Raw genomic sequence first — 21655 nt, forward strand, 5'->3', positions numbered from 1 at the left:
GCACAGGTCCTAATCCAGGCACTTGTCATCTCCCGTCTGGATTACTGCAACTCGCTGTTGGCTGGGCTCCCTGCCTGTGCCATTAAACCCCTACAACTCATCCAGAATGCCGCAGCCCGTCTGGTGTTCAACCTTCCCAAGTTCTCTCACGTCACCCCCCTCCTCCGCACACTCCACTGGCTTCCAGTTGAAGCTCGCATCTGTTACAAGACCATGGTGCTTGCCTACGGAGCTGTGAGGGGAATGGCACCTCTGTACCTTCAGGCTCTGATCAGTCCCTACACCCAAACGAGGGCATTGCGTTCATCCACCTCTGGCCTGCTGGCTCCCCTTCCTCTGCGGAAGCATAGTTCCCGCTCAGCCCAGTCAAAACTGTTCGCTGTTCTGGCACCCCAATGGTGGAACAAGCTCCCTCACGACGCCAGGACAGCGGAGTCACTCACCACCTTCCGGAGACATTTGAAACCCCACCTCTTTAAGGAATACCTGGGATAGGATAAAGTCATCCTTCTACCCCTCCCTTACCCCAACCCCCCCCCCCCCCCCCCCTCTGGATAAGAGCGTCTGCTAAATGACGTAAATGTAAATGCTAAACTAACCTCTAGTTTAGTTTAATGTAACGTCGTAGAGCAGTTACCTAGACAAATATATCTACTATCTTTACCTCTGCCATGTGTTGAGAAAAAGTCCCTCTATTCCCTGCAGCGGCGTCGATGCGCTCTCCACAGAGAGGAAGAGGGTTCAAAATTGGTGCAAATAAGACCAATGCGTTTCTATGTTCTTAATATGGACCTAAACTTGTTGCCAACGACTCCCATTGTTAAGGCGGAAATTAGCATCTCGTCGTTATATACAGATCTCTGCTCTCCATTAAGCCAGCCCCGCTCTCAGGCGTCCGCATCTTCTTCTTCGGTGGGGTTTCAGGCGTCCGCATGGTCCTAAATTCAGCCTCAAAAAAATTCAGCTCCTAATACCGCTGAACTGCATTTGCCTTTGAATCTAATTGGAACTATTACTTAGTAGCCTATCATCAATTGGTGTTGAGCTAGTACCCTACCATGCCCAATTGACGCCCCTGAAGGCAGGATGGTGCATCATTCAGAAACATAAAACATATTTTCTTTAAAATATATGTTCAACATTTCTAACTCGTTTTCATTGTATCAAAAGCAATCACTTTTGCATGTGAAAACAGAATCCTACTCATTACTCCAAGTTAACCTACATCACTTTTGTTTTGAGCCGATTTCGCCGTAGGCCAAAGCGGGGCACCTGTCTCACGCCCGGGAGGCAGTCCGGCTCCCAAAACGTATGCAATCACTTTTCGCCCGGTGTTAACTCCTCCCAGATAATCGAATCCCCTCGTTGTTTTTTCACGCGTTCCACCCTCCTCTATCTGCGGAAAATGGGAGTTTCTCGACGCGGCAACGTTTTTTACCGCAAAGGAGTGGACAGTATGCAGTGTACAGTACCAAATCACAAGACTGAACTCGCTAGAAGTAGGTCTGATTGGCGTGATTCATAGCCAATAGAGCTCCACCGGTCTGTTTGATTGACAGGTAGATACTTTAGTGGTGGGGGAAGGGGTCGTTGAAGTTGATGGAACCGCCATCTTGAAAAGTGCTCTCTGATGGTCTACCTTTTCGCGCCTGTCAGAATCACTTGTAAACACTTATTTTTTTTCTTAGGATTTGAATGTTCCTCGCTTTTAACACTTTAGGCTAATGGCTCAATAAGCTACATGCCGGGGACTCGCCATATACCGCTGTTTATCGGTACGTACTTGCCAGCTATTCCATGCATTTCTGAGGAGACACGAACAGCACTTGACCAGCTAACGTTAGCTAGCTAACCGGAGCAACACTAACTTTAGTATTTTCTTGTTAGCTACCGGTAACGTAGCTACACCGATGTATTTCCGAATGGTTTTTACTTGTTTCTTGTAGTCAATAGTTAAGGTAAGTTAGTGTTATTGTGTGTGTGACAAAGTAAATTGGGGTCGATTGAAATACACAGTGTTGTTAGCTAACGTTAGCCGTATTTTAGTGTTCGACACCGTTTGGTTTGGCCTGTGAGTTGGTTAGGGTACTTCCGAAAATGCTAACTAACGTTAGTTAGCTAGTTTGCATGTTATCCAACAGTGTCTATACCTTTTTGCTATTTACAGATGTTGGTATGTTTTAGCTAACTAAAGTAGATACCCTAGTTGGAGCGTCAAGTCTTCCAACAGAACAACCTTGTTGACAGCTAAGTTAGCTAGCTAACGTTAGCTAACCACTATCCGGCTAGGTGGCTAACGTTAATGTTTGTTGGCTAGTTAGCGTTTGCTTTTCGGGCAAATATGCTGTGAAGTAGGTAGTGTTAGCTAGGTAACTAGTTAGTAGTTTGGAGATACTGGGAAACCACGTTCTGTATTTTGCTAACTGGTCAGTTAATGTTAGTTCTCCACATCCAGTTAGTTAGCCAACTTGGCTAACTAGCTATGAAGCAGCTGTCTATTGATGTTTTGTATGTAGCTAGCTAAGTAGTCTTGGCATCGTTTCAAGATTCTCCAGGTCACGCGAAGTATTGAATTTAGCTAATTCCGTTTCTGATCCCAATAGTTAACGTTACATAACTAGCTAGTTAGTTCCAGTTTGTCCTAAGACATTTCAATATTAGCTAAGTTACCTAGCTTGATAGCAGACTCTCAAAAGTAGTGTATAGTAAGAAGAACACTGAACAGCAATTAGCCCCATTTGTTGGGGAAAACAGCAATGTAACGTATATGTTATGTAACCCCTTGCTCTGGGCAATGTATTACACTTGACAAACAAAAGTAAGCCTATAGCAAAACATATTACCTAGGTTAGATGACAAGTTCTGGTTTAGTTACATGAAACAGTAGGTACAGGTTGTACGCCTGATAATTTGACCAATGATTTTTGGTGTCCACCACTGGGCGTTACATGAAGGCCCCATACAAACCGCCGCCATAGATTTTTCAACTAGCCTGTTCTTCGCGATACTTTATTCGTTCTAGATTCTGTGAAAAAATCAGTCATTGGAACTGGTTCATGGAACACAACCGGAAAATGACAAAATTATTAAAGGAACAGAACTGGGAACGAAAGTGATCTAAACTGTTCCGGAACAGAACTGTTATTTTAAAAGCATGGGAACTGGTTAATATCGTTATTTTATGATCCAGGCATTTTTTTACCACAAAAAATGCAACAAAGTGCCTATGCAAAGCACTGCCCCTGTCAATCAAACTTCTTCCAGTGTCTGCCTGCCAATTGAAAATCTTTGCCTGTGTTTGCTCCCTTGTATGCCCCTCCCCCTCAGAAGCATAGCTGTAGGCCGCTGATGTTATTCAGATGATGGGGAGAGATTTTTCATTAGAGAATGTATTAACTTTTTGAATGCTATTTAGGGATACTATAATTATCACATTTCACATTGGATTTATTAACTACGAAAAGGTAAGAGGTGTTTTTAACTCTGGTGCCGTTCTGCGCACACAAGCTTGTTAGATAGCTAGCTCTGGTACAACATTAAGACAACTGATGTTCAAAGACATTCAAAGTTCCTCCATAGAAGCCACTCCTCCTTAGGTATAATTCTGTGGGCCTAATTCAGATAATGCATGTCATCACAAGATGCCAAGCCTCATCCATCCTCTCGCTCTCTCTCTCCCCACATGCAAAATGTCAGTTGCATCTCGCGCCCTACACTTACTTGTCTGTCCATTATCAATGTAAACAACTCACTGAGCTATAGCTTGCCCGCTCCATAGCAAGCTTCTCTATCTGCACTGCATGATTGGTGAAGTAATTTAGTATCAAATCAAATGTTATTTGTCACATGCGCTGAATATAACGTGTGTAGATCTTACCGTGAAATGCTGACTTGCAAACCCTTAACCAACAATGCTGCAGTTTTAATAAAATAGTTAATAGAATATTTACTAAATAAACTAGAGTAAAAAAAAATAAAAAACCAATAATGAGGCTATATACAGGGATTATCAGTACAGAGTCAATGTGTGGGGGTACAGCTAAATGTCAAGCTACATGTAAAAACAATATGATTTCAGAGGTTTAAAAAGTAACAAACATAAACTGGTACTTGTTTTTGGTTCGAACCGGTTCAGAACTTTATTATTCTATGGCGGAGGTTTGTTTGGGGCTTTCCTGTAACGCCCAGTAATGGACACCAACAATCTTTGGTTGTATCACATTATCTGGTGTACAAGGTGTAGCTAATGAAACAAAATCTGTTTCCTTGGGCAACTGCTGACACTTGTCACTGGAATAGTCATACATTAATGTTTGACTGAGTATACATTGTTTTGTACGGTTATGATTTATTTGACATATTTCTTGCTTTTGTTTTCACCCACTGGGGATTGGCTATCCAGTATTCTTTGTGTGTCCTGCCTTTTTCAACTGAGTATGATGGGGCTATGCCTTAAATATGCACCATGCAGAAATCGCTCTGCTATTTCCTGGTTGCTAAAATTTGAATAGTTCGCTTAGTTTAAGTTTGTGACAAAACAAGCAGTCATTGTGTAGAGAATCATTGTACCATCTAAACCGCTATGAAATATATTTTCCATAACCAAAAATATTGCATATTCAGCTGTTTTGAAGGTGTTGTACAAAAACGAAAGTAAAAGATGCAAAAACGAAACTTCAGAACAGGAAGCATAGAAATAGTACACATAGAACAGATATACCACATAGACTTGCTTTCAATGGGATTGAAAGATCTATAACTCACATTTCGATGTGAATTTCAGTCTCTGTCGTAGCTGGCCGTGACCGGGAGACCCATGGGGCGGCGCAGAATTGGCCCAGCGTCGTCTAGGGGAGGGAATGGCCGGTAGGGATGTAGCTCAGTTGGTAGAGCATGGTGTTTGCAACGCCAGGGTTGTGGGTTCAATTCCCACAGGGGGCCAGTATGAAAAATAGAAAAATAATGTATGCACTCACTAACTGTAAGTCGCTCTGGATAAGAGTGTCTGCTAAATGACTAAAATGTAAATGTAATTTGGTCAGGTTGCCCCAAAAGTTACATATTGTAGCTTTAAATGATGGAAATTGGAATTAAGTGCTCTCATAAGCCTTCTCAGTAGCTGCTGTTTTCCAAGGAGAGCAAACACTTCTGCCATATCAGAGGGATACTACAAAGCAGGATCAATGAGTTACCCAACTAATTTTGATAAACAATCTGGTTCATTAAAGGTGATACACAGGGTTTTTTGGTAGGATTTTTGCATTGTAATTCCAGAAAATGTCCGTAATATATCTGGCGATAATAGTAGAATGATTGATAGTGTTTCACAGTATTACTTACCTTCCTGGTTGCTCAAATTCTACACTGTTCGCTCAATTTCAGTTTGTGAGAAAAGAAGAACTGACTAGTGTAGGGAATCATTGTACAATCTAAATCACTGTGAAATATATTTTCATTAACCAAAAATATCGTTTTGAAGCTGGTGGACCAAAACCGAAAATAAAAGTTCAGCCTTTTACTTTTGGTTTTGGTCCACCAGCTTCAAACAGCTCTAAAAACAATATATTTTTTTGTTATCGAAAATATTTTTCACAGCGATTTTACATGGTACAATGAATATCACAGCCAACCACAACACTGGCAGGTAAGTAACACTGTGAAACACTATTTTTGTTCAGTATAAGTTTAACATTCTTAAAAAGGTGCTAGACAGGATATCTTTTAAATGTTTGCATTGTATTTTCAGAAAATGTCCATAATATATATCTGTCGCTAATAGTGGAATGATAAACTCAACATGCAATAATACGTTACATTTCATATGAGGAAATCAATCAATTGAAATAAATTCATTAGGCCCTAATCTGCTCAAAAAAATAAAGGGAACACTAAAATAACACATCCTAGATCTGAATGAATGAAATAATCTTATTAAATACTTTTTTCTTTACATAGTTGAATGTGCTGACAACAAAATCACACACAAATTATCAATGGAAATCAAATTTCCATGGTCTGGATTTGGAGTCACCCTCAAAATTAAAGTGGAAAACCACACTACAGGCTGATCCAACTTTGATGTAATGTCCTTAAAACAAGTCAAAATGAGGCTCAGTAGTGTGTGTGGCCTCCACGTGCCTGTATGACCTCCCTACAACGCCTGGGCATGCTCCTGATGAGGTGGCGGATGGTCTCCTGAGGGATCTCCTCCCAGACCTGGACTAAAGCATCAGCCAACTCCTGGACAGTCTGTGGTGCAACGTGGCGTTGGTGGATGGAGCGAGACATGATGTCCCAGATGTGCTCAATTGGATTCAGGTCTGGGGAACGGGCGGGCCAGTCCATAGCATCAATGCCTTCCTCTTGCAGGAACTGCTGACACACTCCAGCCACATGAGGTCTAGCATTGTCTTGCATTAGGAGGAACCCAGGGCCAACCGCACCAGCATATGGTCTCTGAGGACCAAGGGGTCTGAGGATCTCATCTCGGTACCTAATGGCAGTCAGGCTACCTCTGGTGAGTACATGGAAGGCTGTGCGGCCCCCCAAAGAAATGCCACCCCACACCATGACTGACCCACCGCCAAACCGGTCATGCTGTAGGATGTTGCAGGCAGCAGAACGTTCTCCACGGCGTCTCCAGACTCTGTCACGTCTGTCACATGTGCTCAGTGTGAACCTGCTTTCATCTGTGAAGAGCACAGGGCGCCAGTGGCGAATTTGCCAATCTTGGTGTTCTCTGGCAAATGCCAAACGTTCTGCACGTTGTTGGGCTGTAAGCACAACCCCCACCTGTGGACGTCGGGCCCTCATACCACCCTCATGGAGTCTGTTTCTGACCGTTTGAGCAGACACATGCACATTTGTGGCCTGCTGGAGGTCATTTTGCAGGGCTCTGGCAGTGCTCCTCCTGCTCCTCCTTGCACAAAGGCGGAGGTAGCAGTCCTGCTGCTGGGTTGTTGCCCTCCTACGGCCTCCTCCACGTCTCCTGATGTACTGGCCTGTCTCCTGGTAGCGCCTCCATGCTCTGGACACTACGCTGACAGACACAGCAAACCTTCTTGCCACAGCTCGCATTGATGTGCCATCCTGGATGAGCTGCACTACCTGAGCCACTTGTGTGGGTTGTAGACTCCGTCTCATGCTACCACTAGAGTGAAAGCACTGCCAGCATTCAAAAGTGACCAAAACATCAGCCAGGAAGCATAGGAACTGATAAGTGGTCTGTGGTCACCACCTGCAAAACCAGTCCTTTATTGGGGGTGTCTTGCTAATTGCCTATAATTTCCACCTGTTGTCTATTCCATTTGCACAACAGTATGTGAAATGTATTGTCAATCAGTGTTGCTTCCTAAGTGGAGAGTTTGATTTCACAGAAGTGTGATTGACTTGGAGTTACACTGTGTTGTTTAAGTGTTCCCTTTATTTTTTTGAGCAGTGTATTTCACATAACTGGGAATACAGATATGTATCTGTTGGTCACAGATTCCGTCAAGAAAATGGGCCTCAGGATCTCATCACTGTATTTTTGTGTGTTGAAATTGTGTTCGTTGTCTATTACTTATGCCTGCCCATACCATAACCCCACTCTGTTCACAACGCTGACATCAGCAAACCACTCGCCCACATGACGCCATACATGGGTCTGCGGTTGTAAGGCCGGTTGGATGTACTACCAAATTCTCTAAAACGACGTTGGAGGAGGCTTATGGTAGAGAAATTAACATTCAATTCTCTGGCAACAGCTCCGGTGGACATTCCTGTAGTCAGCATACCAATTCCACACCTGTGCTGAGGACAATAAAAGGCCACACAATTCCAATAAAAGTGTTGTGACAACTGCACATTTTAGGGTGGCCTTTTATTGTCCTCAGCACAGGGTGAACCTGTGAAATGATCATGCTGTTTTAATCAGCTTCTTGATATGCCACACCTGTCATGGGCTGGATTATCTTGGCAAAGGAGAAATGCACACTAACAGGATGTAAACAAATTTAAGCTTTTTGTGCATATGGAACATTTCTGGGATATTTTATTTCAGCTCATGAAACATGGGACCAACACTGCGTTTTATATTTTTGTTCAATGTAGATGTCTGTGTTTGGTTGTTGAGGCAATTACACCATGCCTATTTCAAGTTGATCTTTCCAAAACATTTCAGAATATTTAGCTCCTGCTTTGTAGTATACCCCTCTGGCCATGTTTAGAATGGAAACCAGCAGCTGACTGCTTATTGCTGTTTGTGGCACAGGACTTTGTTCAGTCTTAGGTTGTGTTCCTGGTTGGTCATAAAATAATTGTTTTGCTGTCATTATTTGGTTGCCTATGGTAGACAGAATTAATGCCAGACAACCAATGTTGTCCATGGCAATCAATTTGACCCCTGTGTACTGGTATTTCTGTTTTTAGTTTTGAAAATCACATTGTTTTTAGTATTTTATAGAGCAATGATTTGAGTTGCACACTTTCTTCAAAGCATGCATGTGCCTGGACAGGGGCCAATGTCAATTCTCCCCCAGCCCCAGCTGTCTATTAATAAGCTTGCTTTCCTCTCAGCCATTGCTTGCTTTCCTCTCAGCCATTCACAAATCTGAGGTGCTGGTTTAGTATAAGCCGTGATGGCTGCTATGTAACCTGTAACCCTATTTCTCCCAGGCTTCCCCACAAGATGTGTATTCCCAGAAAATACTTTGTTTTTTTACTGAGGGGCAGCTGTACACAGTGGAAAATCAGTTTATCTTTTGAGTCATATGCCTATTGTGTGCGTTGAACATGTTTCACTGCTTGGTTCCTATGGTGAGTTGTTGACAGTGTTATGTTGCCTCTTAAAGGGGAAAAAAGCAGTTGCTACATCAGTTTTTTAAAAACGTATAAATTAATTATGTGTACCCATTGATTCTTGAAGAATATAACTTAAATGCCTCATGGGATTAACCACATCACAACCCAACATATCTTATTTTACTCCAATGTTTGTAAGCAAAGTAAACGTAAACAAACACTATATAGCCTCAAAACATGGTTAAAACTATCATTTCGGGATCGTGATGGTCAGTCATGCATCTATAGCTCTGTCTATGAATTTGACAGTGGTTTCATTTCTCCAGCCCCATCCCTCTGTTTTTTACAGAAACAGTGGAGGGGAGTTTGCTTTGTTATTGTTTCTACTGCTGATTGCTGCTTTAAAGTTTGTGGTATTTTCCTATCGTTTGGTAAAGTTTTCATTAGTCCATTGTTAACAGTCCCAAAGGGTTTTGCATGTCAAGTTAAGATATTGGTCTGATGATGTGAAACGCATCATCATCATGATGATGTGACACTTTGCTTCTTGAAAATCCTATAACTTGACTGCTGACAATCACGTGCAAAACGTTTTGGGACCGTATCAACAGTGGATTAATGGGAAAAAAAATACCAATAGATCGTTTTTGTGTGGTATTTTATTTTAAGATGCAACACAAGGTGATTTGACCAAACCCAGTGTTCTGTTCTAGCAATGACGTTGCCAGTATGTTCGCGTGAGAAGAGGTTAGCTGAGTAGAGTTTGTCTTAATGCTTTAAAGTTTAAACAAAAAGTGCAGACACCTTCCGTTTTGGGCAGAGTTGTTGTGATGCTGACATGGCGACAAGGAAGTGGAGTCTTTTCCTACGATGATGGAAAAGCAATGGTTAACCGGCCCAAATGCTTTCCTAGAGCTTTAAAGTTTGTCTTATGACCTAGGCTAAATATTTATGTTTTCACCAGCTTAACACATTACTTATTTTAGAAAGGAATGTAAGCCAAAATTACCAACTTAAATTGCTACTTGTTTCAGTAGCACTTAACATAATACATCTCACTTAGTGACAAAAAAAATGGGGCAAAAGAGTTGTTTCCAGTACAGGGAGTAATGTGCTCTTTCTGTTCTTTGTTTCAGGTGTGCGTTGATCTGTTGAGGCCGAGGTGGTCGTTCTGCTGCATGTGTCCTGTGTCCAAAGTTCTCTCTTGTCACTGCTTCCTGTGAAGCCTGTAATGGGCCAGAACTCCCAAAGAGCACAAGCATTATTTTGTTTTTAACCTCTGGACGGACTCTACCCCAGTCAGGTACGTTTGTGAAGCTATTGGTTTGGCCACCTACTTTCCATTTGAATTAATCATCTCAACCCGCGCTGTGTACTTTGAGTCACTGAGTATTTTCCCATTTGTCTTATGACCATTTTCCTTCCTTGCAGAAGCATCATGTTTTGGAAGTTTGATCTACACACAACGTCTCACATTGACACCCTCCTGGAGAAGGAGGATGTGACTCTGACTGAGGTAATGGACGAGGAGGATGTTCTGCAGGAGTGCAAGGCCCAGAACCACAAGCTGGTGGACTTCCTGGTGCGGCCTCAGTGCATGGAAGACCTGGTCACCTACATCACACAGGAGCCAAGTGATGATGTGGAGGAGAAGATCAAGTACAAGTGAGAACAGTTTTGAGAACAATTCTGAATTTCTTGCGTTCATGTGTTTACCTCATAAGGGAATACCCTTACAACCACAAGGGGGCAAGCGTGACTTGCTAGGCTGTAAATTATACAGGACCTTTATGTGATGTTTTGTGTGGTTGGCCGGCTTTACTGAGTAAATCGCCAAATGCTGTATTTGCACTATTTTCAGGTACCCCAACATATCCTGTGAACTCCTTACCTCGGACGTTGGACAGATCAATGACAGACTGGGAGAAGATGAAAGTTTGCTGATGAAACTTTATGGATTTTTGCAAAGCGAATCTCCTCTCAACCCTTTACTGGCCAGCTTCTTCAGCAAGGTCCTTAGCATCCTCATCGGCAGGAAACCAGAACAGGTGAGATCAATACAGACCGCTAGTCATAATCACTGTGATTTTGAAGAGTTTATGACATGCTGCCGCGTCTTGTTAAAGCTCTAGGAGAAGTGTCTTCTAAACAAACTGTAACTGTCTTGTAGATTGTGGAGTTTCTGCGGAAGAGGGAAGACTTTGTGGACTTAATGATTAAACACATAGGGACCTCCGCAATCATGGACTTGCTGCTCAGAATGCTGACCTGCATTGAACCACAGCAGCTCAGACAAGATGTCTTAAATGTGAGTGTTTGAGTTTTCTTAGTTTGAAGTTTCTGTCCATTTTCTTAGTGATCAATCATCATCAACCTGTAACTTATTCACCCACAGTGGCTGAACGAGGAGAAGGTGATCCAGAGGCTTGTTGATATGGTCCAGCCTTCTCAGGATGAGGATGTAAGTTACATTTCATTAACTGTTTGTTTGGAGTACTGTTTCTTCAGACAGTGTCTTGACAAGTCTCTCTCTCTCCTCACATAGAGGCATTCCAACGCTTCCCAGTCTCTGTGTGAAATCATCCGCCTCAGCAGAGATCAGATGTTCCAAGTTCAGGGCTGCTCTGAACCCGACCCCTTACTGGCCACACTGGAAAAGTAAGTCAACAACCTGTGCTTGATTCTTTCAGCGAAGAATACTTGTTGCTATCATGATATTCAATGTATTACTTTATTGTCCTGGCAAAAGCATTATCTTTTATCCCCCTTCCCTTTCTCAGACAAGAGACTGTGGAGCAGTTGCTATCCAACATCTTTGACAAAGAGAAAAATGACTCTGCCATAGTCAGTGTAATTCAGATTCTCCTGACTCTCTTTGAGACACGAAGACCAGCGTAAGTTCACAATGTCCCGTTTTGGGTTTAATGTTGGTTTGGTTGTGTGGTATAGGGTTATAAGATACTAGTAGTGTTGAGTTGTTAGGCTTGTCTGATATGCTGCTCTTTCTTCAAGTCCTTGTTATTTATGCATGTTCATGAATGTTGCATTTTACCTAATGAAACCCATAGCAGGTGGTAACTGTAACAAAAGGCCTACAAGTTTTAAGAGATGACATATTACCCCAGGAAACCCATTGCGGGTGATAACTGAAAGGCTATACTACCCCTGGAGAGCCATTAAGGGCAGTTACTATAGAAACAAGGTAGCTTTATTCATGTCAGGGGAATTTAACGAGAAGTGTCAGCCTATTTGCGACGCACCTCCTTATTGCATTTTAATTTTGTATGAAAGTATGTATTCTTATTTTAAATACATGTAGTTCTGTCCTTGTGATGTACTTGTCTATTAATGTGTTTTATGTGGACCCCAGGAAGAATTTTTTTTTTACTAAATACTTACTGTCATGTATAGGTTTGAGGGCCATTTGGAGATCTGTCCCCCTGGTATGAGCCACCCATCATTCTCAGTCAATCAGAGCATTCTGGAGGCTGTCAGACCCAGGCTCAAAGACTTCCATCAACTGCTGCTGGAACCCCCAAAGGTAATACTTTACATACCTATATAATTTACTTACACACACTAAACAGTGCACACATTTCTTAGCTTAGTAAGCTCATTAGAGTAGGTCGTTCTCTTTGCTATCCACTTGAGCGAAATATAACTAACAAAAATATTTTCAATAAATTATTACTACATGTATCTTTTAGATCTTTTTTGTGATCCTCCTACCTCAATCTCGGTTCAACTTTGAGTCATATTTATCTTCAGTGGGTGGTCCTTCCTCTAGTTTACTCTACAAGTGCACTCCAATGGCGGTTTTATTTGCATTACCAAGTTAAATGAATCTAGTCTGAATGAGAGCCTGATTTTTCCTTTCATCCCCATATTTGCAGAAGAATATCATGAAAACCACGTGGGGTGTGCTGGACCCCCCAGTGGGCAACACCCGGCTGAGCGTGGTCCGTCTTGTGGCCAGCCTCCTGCAGACCAACACTCATATCATCAACATGGAGCTGATCAACCTCAACACTCTAGGAGTCATACTCGTAAGTTGCCTGTCTTTTTGTCTGTGCGATTTCTACTTGTTTTTGGGTACTAGTTGTTCCTACCAAAACCAGCACCAGGATCTAGACTTACTGTTGTGCACAGGGTTTTCACTTTCATTTATGACATTGGTTCCCTTACTACCCCCTTCTCATAACCAAGGTCAACAGAAATGATGCACACTTCAACAACTTGATTTGGGTCATTTTTTATTTAATTAATGGCCATTTCTTTCTCTCTCTCCATTTATTCTCAGGACATGTACTTCAAGTATATATGGAATAACTTCCTGCATATACAAGTTGAAATCTGCACTGCGATGATCCTAGCAATGCCCCCAGCCCAAAGTGAAAACCCCGAAATCAACAGAGATCAGGACCAAGAGCCTGTCAGAGAAAGCCACCTCATCAAACACGTGAGGCTTTATCACCCTTTTCTTTACATCTATTATGGCATTCATGTCGGACAAGTCAATTAACTACTTTTTTGCTCTGTTTTAGCTGTTTCAGAAGTGCCAGTTTATACAGAGAATTCTTGATGCATGGAGCTCCAATGAGAAGGAGCAGTAAGTACGGTTTTATGTTTATTTTATTTTTTATTACACTATGAATTTAGACCATAATGCTGCTGTTACTAGACCACTGGACTTTGCAGATTTGTGTCTAAATCTCTTGTGAGCTGTTTGGTTTTTACCCTTAATAAGGCTCAATGTAGTGTAAGAAATGTCACCACAATGTTCCTGTAGGCTTCAATAAGTGTGTTTTTCCTGTTGCAGGGGTGAGGGTGGACGTAGACGGGGCTACATGGGCCACTTGACCAGAATAGCCAACTCAATAGTGCACAACAGCGATAAGGGCCCCAATGGTGAGAAGATACAGCAGCTCATCTCAGGTGAGTGTGCTTTGACATCTCCCATCAGAAATTAGGTTGGAGCTCCTAAAATGAATTCCTGTATTGAGGTGGAATAGACTAATCTTGTGTTATTTCAGAGCTCACAGAGGACGACAAAGAGAGATGGGAGGCCTTCACTTCTGGTCAGCTAGCTGACACAAACAAAAGAAACACTGTAGACCTAGTAAGTCTGATCCAGACACCTGTTACTCAGTGCCAAAATATGTTTGCAAAGTACACAGTATTTACACTGGAAGGTGAGGTGCCAGTAGTGCCAATGCTGTTTGAAGGAGGTCTAATGGTTGTCCTCTTAGTAATAAGGTTGTTTGCATTGTGCCTTAGGTGAACACACACCATATTCACTCATCCAGTGACGATGAGGTAGACTTCAAGGACAGCGGATTCCAACAGGATTCCTCTCTACAACAGGTAAGTCTGTAACTGGATGAGACTATAGAAACACTGCTAAATCTGCATATTTGTAGTCTTTGTAATTGTTTATAACATTATTATACTGGACTTATGTCTTGTAGTGGTACTGAGATAGATATATATATATATATAGATATATATATATATATATATATATATATAATTTTTAAATTAACATTAAACATGTATCTTTCAAATGTAAGTATGCATGTGCTCTTAATCTTAACTATTAACCTATAGCTACAGTATTAGCCAATTGTTTTGAATTTAAGCCTTTTGTAGTGCCAAGACTATATCATTATCGTTGGTCCTGGGTTTGCCAGGCCTTTTCTGATTATCAGATGCAACAAATGACGTCCAATTTTATTGAGCAGTTTGGCTTCAATGACGAAGAGTTTGCCGATCAGGATGATGTCGTGGAGTGAGTACTGATCCTGCATGATGATTTGTTCATAACCTAGTATTACATTTTTTTTATTTTTATTATTAAGGGTTTGGGGTGACTAGACTAGTGCTCTGTTAATATATTATCTGTTTAACTTAACAATGGACTCTGTGAACCAGTTTCTTTCTCTGTACAAGGTTTAGGTTACATGTTTGCAATTTAATATCTACATATGAAAATAATATGCCACTGTTTGTTTGGAAAGTGATATCTCTAGTGTGGAGAAATAAAGCTGTAGGTAAATTGGATGCCAGTCTGAATTCTGCAACCCATGAGTCAAATTTCCTTATGATTACATTTAACTAGCTGTTATTATACAGGTCTACCATTAAATTGGATACATGACCGTGTAAAGTTCAAAATGCTTGTCACTGTCAATAAAGACTGGTGGTTTGCTTGGACCAGAGTCCAGACAGTAAAGTTGTAATTGCAAAATTCCGTTTAGTTTGGAGTAAGTAGCACTCTTCTGCCCTCCTCTGTGCCACTGCTCTCTGGGTCTTGTTGTTATTTGGGTATTCTGCTGGGGTTTGGCTTCCTGTGGAGAATGACCAACTGGGAATGGCTGGTGGGGTTTCTGCATAAAGCTGTTTTTAATGTGAGTTAGTGTGCCATAATTGTCCTTCTACCTGTTACTGGGCCTCTGTAGGGAGGAGTCCTGAAGCCATTTTGTGAAGTCATTGTCTCACTAATATAACTGAACAACTCTTTTCTTTTAACATTTCAGTATTCCCTTTGATAGAATATCAGACATCAATTTTTCCTTGAATACAAATGAAAGTGTAAGTATTTTAATGTAATGGATTATCCACTTATATAGAAATGATTGCCATATTGTCCTTTCCAACTGTGCTCTAGGCTAGATGTAGTCAATCGTAGTAGAAATAAAACTGCTACACTAACTCCCAAAACATTGAAGTTCACCATTTTTATAATGCTGTACATACAATTAGCCATTGCTGATGTCTGAAATTCCATTACCTTATGAATATGATGGTGCACGTACTTATTTTCTTTTCCATGTACAGTAAATGATGAAGTGGAAGCATCGCAGCATATCTTTTCGTGTATCTTGTTGTGCTTTACCCTTGTACTGGTGTTGTCTTTCAGGCAAATATAGCTCTGTTTGAGGCCTGCTGTAAGGAGAAGATCCAGCAGTTTGAAGATGCAGGCTCTGATGAGGAGGACATCTGGGATGAGAAAGATGTCACTTTCGCACCAGAAGCTCAGAGATGTCCTCGGTACGGCAGTGCCTTTTGGCAGATATTTAAATTAAATATCTAAAATGACTAACATCATACCTTCTGAGGCTTATTCAAAGCACCTGCTGGGTTGGGTGATTGATTAGTTTGAATGACTTCTGTCCATTTTGTGACTCGAACCATTAGGAGCTCTGGCAGTACAGATAGTGAGGAGAGCACAGACTCTGAGGAGGAGGATGTGAAACGTGATCCCTTTGAGCCCAACAACGCCAGCTCTGATGACAGAATGGAGGTAGACACGGGTGAGGGTGAGTGATTGTCCCGGACTGACACGCTGGGTTTGGGTTGGTGCTTAGTTAGGTAGGTCTGTCTGGTGTGATCTTCTCAAGAAAGTGCTGCATGATATGTCTTGGCTGGCTTTTTTTTTGACGGCTGCCCTGTTGTTTCAGGGCCTGTGTGGACAGCTAACTTTGACGACATACCCATGGACACTGGGAGTTGTACGTCGATGGGAGCACCTGCCACCACCACTGCCACAGCCTCCCCCTCCTCCCCTGCGGTCCTACCAGAGTCTGCTGGCTGGAGCTCCCCCAATGCCTCCCCTGACACAGCCACGGGCTGGGCAGACTTCTCTAACAACTTCTCACCAGTCAGGTAAGGGTTCATCCCACCAGCCTCAGTCCCAAGACCTTAGGTGGCACTATTGCCACACACATTTCCATATTATTATCCTCCCATGTACATCCTATATACAAATGTATGTGGACACCCCTTCAAATTAGTGGATTTGGCTATTTCAGCCACACCCGTTGCTGACAGGTGTATAAAATCGAGCACACGGCCATGCAATCTCCATAGACCAACATTGACAGTAGAATGGCCTTACTCAAGAGCTCAGTGACTTTCAACGTGGCACCGTCATAAGATGCCACCTTTCCAACACGTCAGTTTGTCAAATGTCTGCCTTGCTAGAGCTGCCCCGGGCAGCTGTATGTGTTGTTATTGTGAAGTGGAAATGTCTAGGAGCAACAACGGCTCAGCCGCGAAGTGGTAAGCACACAAGCTCACAGAATGGGACCGCCAAGTGCTGTAGCGCGTATAAATCGTCTGTCCTTGGTTGCAACACTTAATACAGAGTTCGAAACTGCCTCTGGAAGCAACGTCAGCACAATAATTGTTCATCTGGAGCTTCATGAGCAGCCGCACACAAGCCTAAGATCACCATGTGCAATGCAAAGCGTCGGCTGGACTCTGGAGCAGTGGAAATGCGTTCTCCGAATGCATAGTGCCAACTGTAAAGTTTGGTGGAGGAGGAATAAGGGTCTGGGGCTGTTTTTCATGGTTCGTCCTAGGCCTTTTAGTTCCAGTGAAGGGAAATCTTAACGCTACAGCATACAATGACATTCTAGACAATTCTGTGCTTCTAACTTTGGCAACACTTTGGGGAAGGCCCTTTCCTGTTTCAGCATGACAAGGTCCCCGTGCACAAAGTGAGATCCATACAGAAATGGTTTGTCAAGATCGGTGTAGAAGAACTTGACTAGCCTGCACAGAGCCCTGAACTCAACCCCATCGAACACCTTTGGGATGAATTGGAACGCCAACTGCGAGCCAGGCCTAATCGCACAACATCAGTGCCTGACCTCGCTAATGCTCTTGTGGCTGAATGGAAGCAAGTCCCTGCAGCAATGTTCCAGCATCTAGTGGAAAGCCTTCCCAGAAGAGTGGAGGCTGTTATAGCAGCAAAGAGGGGACCAACTCCATATTAATGCCCACTTTGGAATGAGATGTTCGACGAGCAGGTGTTAACATACTTTTGGTTGTGTAGTTTGAATAAGGATGGGGGTGACTGGTGTTCTGTTTATTCCCTTGCCTTCCCATGCATCTTTATATTCTTCCCATGCATCTTTACCTTTGATCTTCCAGACCCAAAATTCATTTGAGGAGCAATTCCCCAGTAGCGATGGAGACCTGCATAGGGACAGGGGACCCCTTAGGTGTCAACGCACCAATGCAGCCTGAAGGTGAGCTTTGCCACAGTGCCATACAGGAATACGCGTTTTACTTCTTACTCATTGATCACTGTGTAATGCTATCCCTGTGTGATGTCCTAGTTTCTGACCTGTGGCCAAGGGACGAGGCAGCCCAGCTACCCTGCTCCCCTGGAAGGAAAGCCGGAGGCTCGGACGCAGAGGAGACTGTCACCACTGAGACGGTCACCAACGGCTCCATGAAGGAGACAGTTAGCCTTACTGTAGATGCCAAAACTGAAACTGCTGTTTTCAAGAGGTAAGGATTCTGATAACACACCATACCCCTTTCCTCCTGTCACCAATCCTTCCCTTAAAACACAGCCATTCACCTCACAGTGCATGTGGAATTGACTGCTGTGCCTTGCCAAGTTTTCCCCCTACACTGAGTGAGTTCCAGCCAGGCAAGGCAGGGACAGTCCAGTAGACTTGTAAAAATGTCTATGTACCATTTTTGTATCACCAAATCTGCCGAACCTACATTGCTGTCTGTCTGTTGTTTGAGAAACTGTCCTTCACTTTAACTGCAACACTTACAACATGAGCTTCCTCTTTCTCTCTGGTGTGCGTGTGGCTTCAGAGTGTTGAAATCTTATCGGTATGTACAGCCAATCGGGGGGCAGATGTCTGCCGTGTCTTGTTTTCATGTCAGCCGCTGAGTTTATTTTATTATTAATTATTTTGCCATCTCCATTTGCATGTCTATCTCAGATGTATTGATTTGGTCGTCGCTCGTCGTCAATGATTTCATGAAATGGCCGCCCAGGCTTTCTGAATTGGCCTTTTTCTCTTTCTGTTGTTCAGTTCTGGGTGTGGATTGGCGAAAGCAGTCTTCATTATGTATCCGCCACCTCCCTGTGCTGGTATCTCATTGGCTTAAGTTCGCAGCACATGGCATTGTGAGGTGGCTGGAATAAACTGGAGAGATGAGTCCTAGACTAACAGTAGTCCTGTTCTCATGCAAAACTCAGCTCTACTTGAAATGAGCTTCATTTTAAAAATTGCATCTGGAAATCAAAGACCTTCAAAATGCCATCTAGGTAGTTGTTTTTAGTGAATGCCCTTAACTTTACCAGGTCATCATGAATTTGTTCTAAATCGACTTGACTGGTTAAATTAATTAAATAAATAGCCTACCTTACATAACTGCCTCGTCAATTATTTAAATAACATTGGCTGTAGGACCCAAATACATAATGTCCTGGTGCGTGTTAGTTTTGTATAGTAATTATGGTGAGGTAATTGTTGTGGTTTAATGACAAAAAGCAAGACTGATGGCTGACATGAGTTTGATCCATTCAGTGAGTTTCTAAAACGGTCATAATCACCCCATGCTCTGCTCCTCAAAACAAGCTCACTCTTAAAGAGGCAAACTCCTGTAAGTGGATGGTCAGAGAATTTGCTGCTTCTTTCCATTTAGTGTACATTTTGATCCTTTCATCCATTTTTAACCGCCAACTACCTTTCAACACATTTGTTTACCCCATGGCTTTGTGGTCTTTCTGTCTCATTCTGCATGCATCAGTCTTTTCCGGGCTGTGTCTTAACGGTGGGGGGGTTTCTGTATATTTGGAAATGGCAAGAGCTCTGTAAATGTGTTCCTTTCCTCTGCAGTGAGGATGAGAAGTTTACCTCAGAGGACACATCTGTTAAGTACACTGTGGGGGAGAGTGGAACACCAGAGAAGGGTGTCTCTGCATCAGTCCAGCCTGCCAGCAACTGTCTGAAACCAAGGTCTGGCTCCATGACTCATACTTTACATTACATTTTAGTCATTTAGCAGATGTTCTTATCCATAGCGACTTACAGGAGCAATTAGTGTTAAGTGCCTTGCTCAAGGGCACATTGACAGATTTTTCACCTAGTCGGCTCGGGGATTAGAACCAGCGACCTTTCGATTACTGGCACAACGCTTTTAACCACTAAGCTACCTGCTGCCCCACCTTCACTTGAACTGTCTAGTACAAGTGAGCTGTTTACAGACATGCTGTTGTACCTGTTCTAATTGTCCACCAGCAACTCATGAGTTCCTCTAATTTATTCCCTTTCAGCAGTGCAAAACATTCAGAAACAGAGAAATCAAAAGTCCCCAGTGATGCTGTTAATGGTCCCCTAGAAGAAGGAACAGCAATGGACAAAGCCAAGTAAGTGTCAGCTAGAATCAAAGATTGGCTTTCCACAGTCTGGCATGTCTTATCACTAGTGAAGTGTGAAGTCATCCAGTGTGTTACATTGTGGCCTCTCTTTCTGCACCACTACAGAACACAGCAGAGCGTGGTCGCACCAGAGGCAGCTGTGAATGGCCCGATGTGATATGTTGTTCCTGCCAGCCTGTTCCTGCAACACACAGCTCTCTGCCTGGGTCACCAGTAGAGGGCAGTGCAAGCCCAGAGTCAGAGCTGCTGCTGCACTAACTTCACCAGATCAGGACCAGCAATATTCATAATAGGCTATTGCAGACAGTTGTACAGAAAGTTGGAACTGAATGAAGAGAGAAACATACTGTAATGGAAACTGATTTTTTTTTTTTTTGCATTCGTTTATATACTATTGTTCTTATGAGGTTGATCTGTCTGATATCTTGCCACTCAAAGTTAAATAATGTTGATATAGTTAAAATGATTGTATGAATAAAATATTTTATAAAAAGAAAATGTATACAGAAACAAGATTAATAACTGAAATATACCAATTGGAACACTTAGTGTGACCAAAATAAGCTGTTTTTGATAGGGTTTCCTCCTGCACAAAATGTAATTTCCAACTAAATGCCATAGCTACCATGACATGTTAATCGGAAACCAATGTTGGTCTGTTTATCAGTACACTTGTTAGTAGGGACTCAATGATTTTAAATAATCAAAAAGTTTATTTTGCCACAGGTATTATTTGTAAATGTTTCTTGTATTCTATCCTTTCAACATGAGCAAGATTTGAAAACCTTTGGTATGGTTTTTAACTTAATTTATTATTAAGGTAGATTATGTTACTAAGAGCCATACACATGGTGTATGCATTCTGCAGATTCTGTTGCAAGACATTAATTACAATGAAACATTTCTTAAACAGAATGGGGAGGGACCTACCTGAATATGTCCAATAGAAACTTGTTTTAATCTGTTTGCTTCAGTTTGGTTCTTAAAAGAAAACAGATTCCGTAAATAATACACCCATGTTCTCTCCCCCTTGACAACATTAAACTGTACAAACCCCAAGGTGAATAACTGTAGAAGATGGTTTCCAGTTGCATGTAGCTACTGAGTGTTAAAACTGTTTGAAGGCTCGTGGTAAATGGGTCCCATTTTAAAACTTTTCCGTATCAAGTCAACCTTTCTACCTGCAGAATGATGGGGATGTAATGAATATTCTTGGTATTGTTTCAATCATGCATCAACCATTGATTCTTTTTTTTTTTTTAATAAAAAGGTATCTGTGCCAGCAATGGGAAGGGGATAAACTATTTATATAAGCACTTTTCTACCCTATTTTCTCAGATACTACATTTCACCTTGTATTGTGTTAATCTCAAAATAATTACTCGTAACATGACATTGACTCAGGGCACTGTTTGATTAATCTCTCCTGATGTTTTACTGTAATTACTACTTGTGACTCCTGTCTCAACTTGCTTCCAAGGTTATTCAATGGTAAATTCTCTAAGAGTATTGCTCAAATTCTGCGTACTGTCCTGCCTCCTTTTGAAATAGGTCAGAGTTGAATATGAATGTTAATATAATATTTAGTTAATTACATTTACTTAAACTAACTGTTCTCAGCAGCCCTGAGCTATCACGCAGCAGGTAGCTTAGTGGTTGAAGCATTTGGCTAGTAAC

General features: G+C 42.1%; 1 protein-coding gene across 6 annotated transcripts; it reads left to right on the forward strand.

Annotated features, from left to right (window-relative positions):
- Positions 1-1580: 1580 nt before the first annotated feature.
- On the forward strand, positions 1581-21334 carry LOC311137461 (serine/threonine-protein phosphatase 6 regulatory subunit 3-like). Of its 6 annotated transcripts, none has more exons than XM_084171979.1 (25): positions 1581-1775; positions 9918-10084; positions 10213-10446; positions 10643-10829; positions 10952-11089; positions 11177-11242; positions 11327-11439; positions 11562-11675; positions 12193-12322; positions 12675-12827; positions 13082-13240; positions 13326-13390; positions 13601-13716; positions 13815-13900; positions 14059-14145; positions 14472-14569; positions 15318-15372; positions 15701-15831; positions 15979-16100; positions 16242-16446; positions 17719-17816; positions 17907-18081; positions 19437-19556; positions 19874-19966; positions 20084-21334. In XM_084171979.1, the coding sequence occupies exons 3-25, from the start codon at positions 10220-10222 to the stop codon at positions 20133-20135; spliced, it is 2790 nt and encodes a 929-aa protein (XP_084028105.1). In that variant the 5' UTR covers positions 1581-1775; positions 9918-10084; positions 10213-10219; the 3' UTR covers positions 20136-21334. The 6 variants fall into 6 exon arrangements, with proteins under 6 accessions (XP_084028105.1, XP_084028106.1, XP_084028107.1 ...); XM_084171980.1 differs by having other exon boundaries at positions 19877-19966; XM_084171981.1 differs by having other exon boundaries at positions 14490-14569.
- Positions 21335-21655: the final 321 nt, after the last annotated feature.

This window comes from Coregonus lavaretus, assembly GCF_964263955.1.
Source record: "Coregonus lavaretus genome assembly, chromosome: 11".
Taxonomy (NCBI): domain Eukaryota; kingdom Metazoa; phylum Chordata; class Actinopteri; order Salmoniformes; family Salmonidae; genus Coregonus; species Coregonus lavaretus.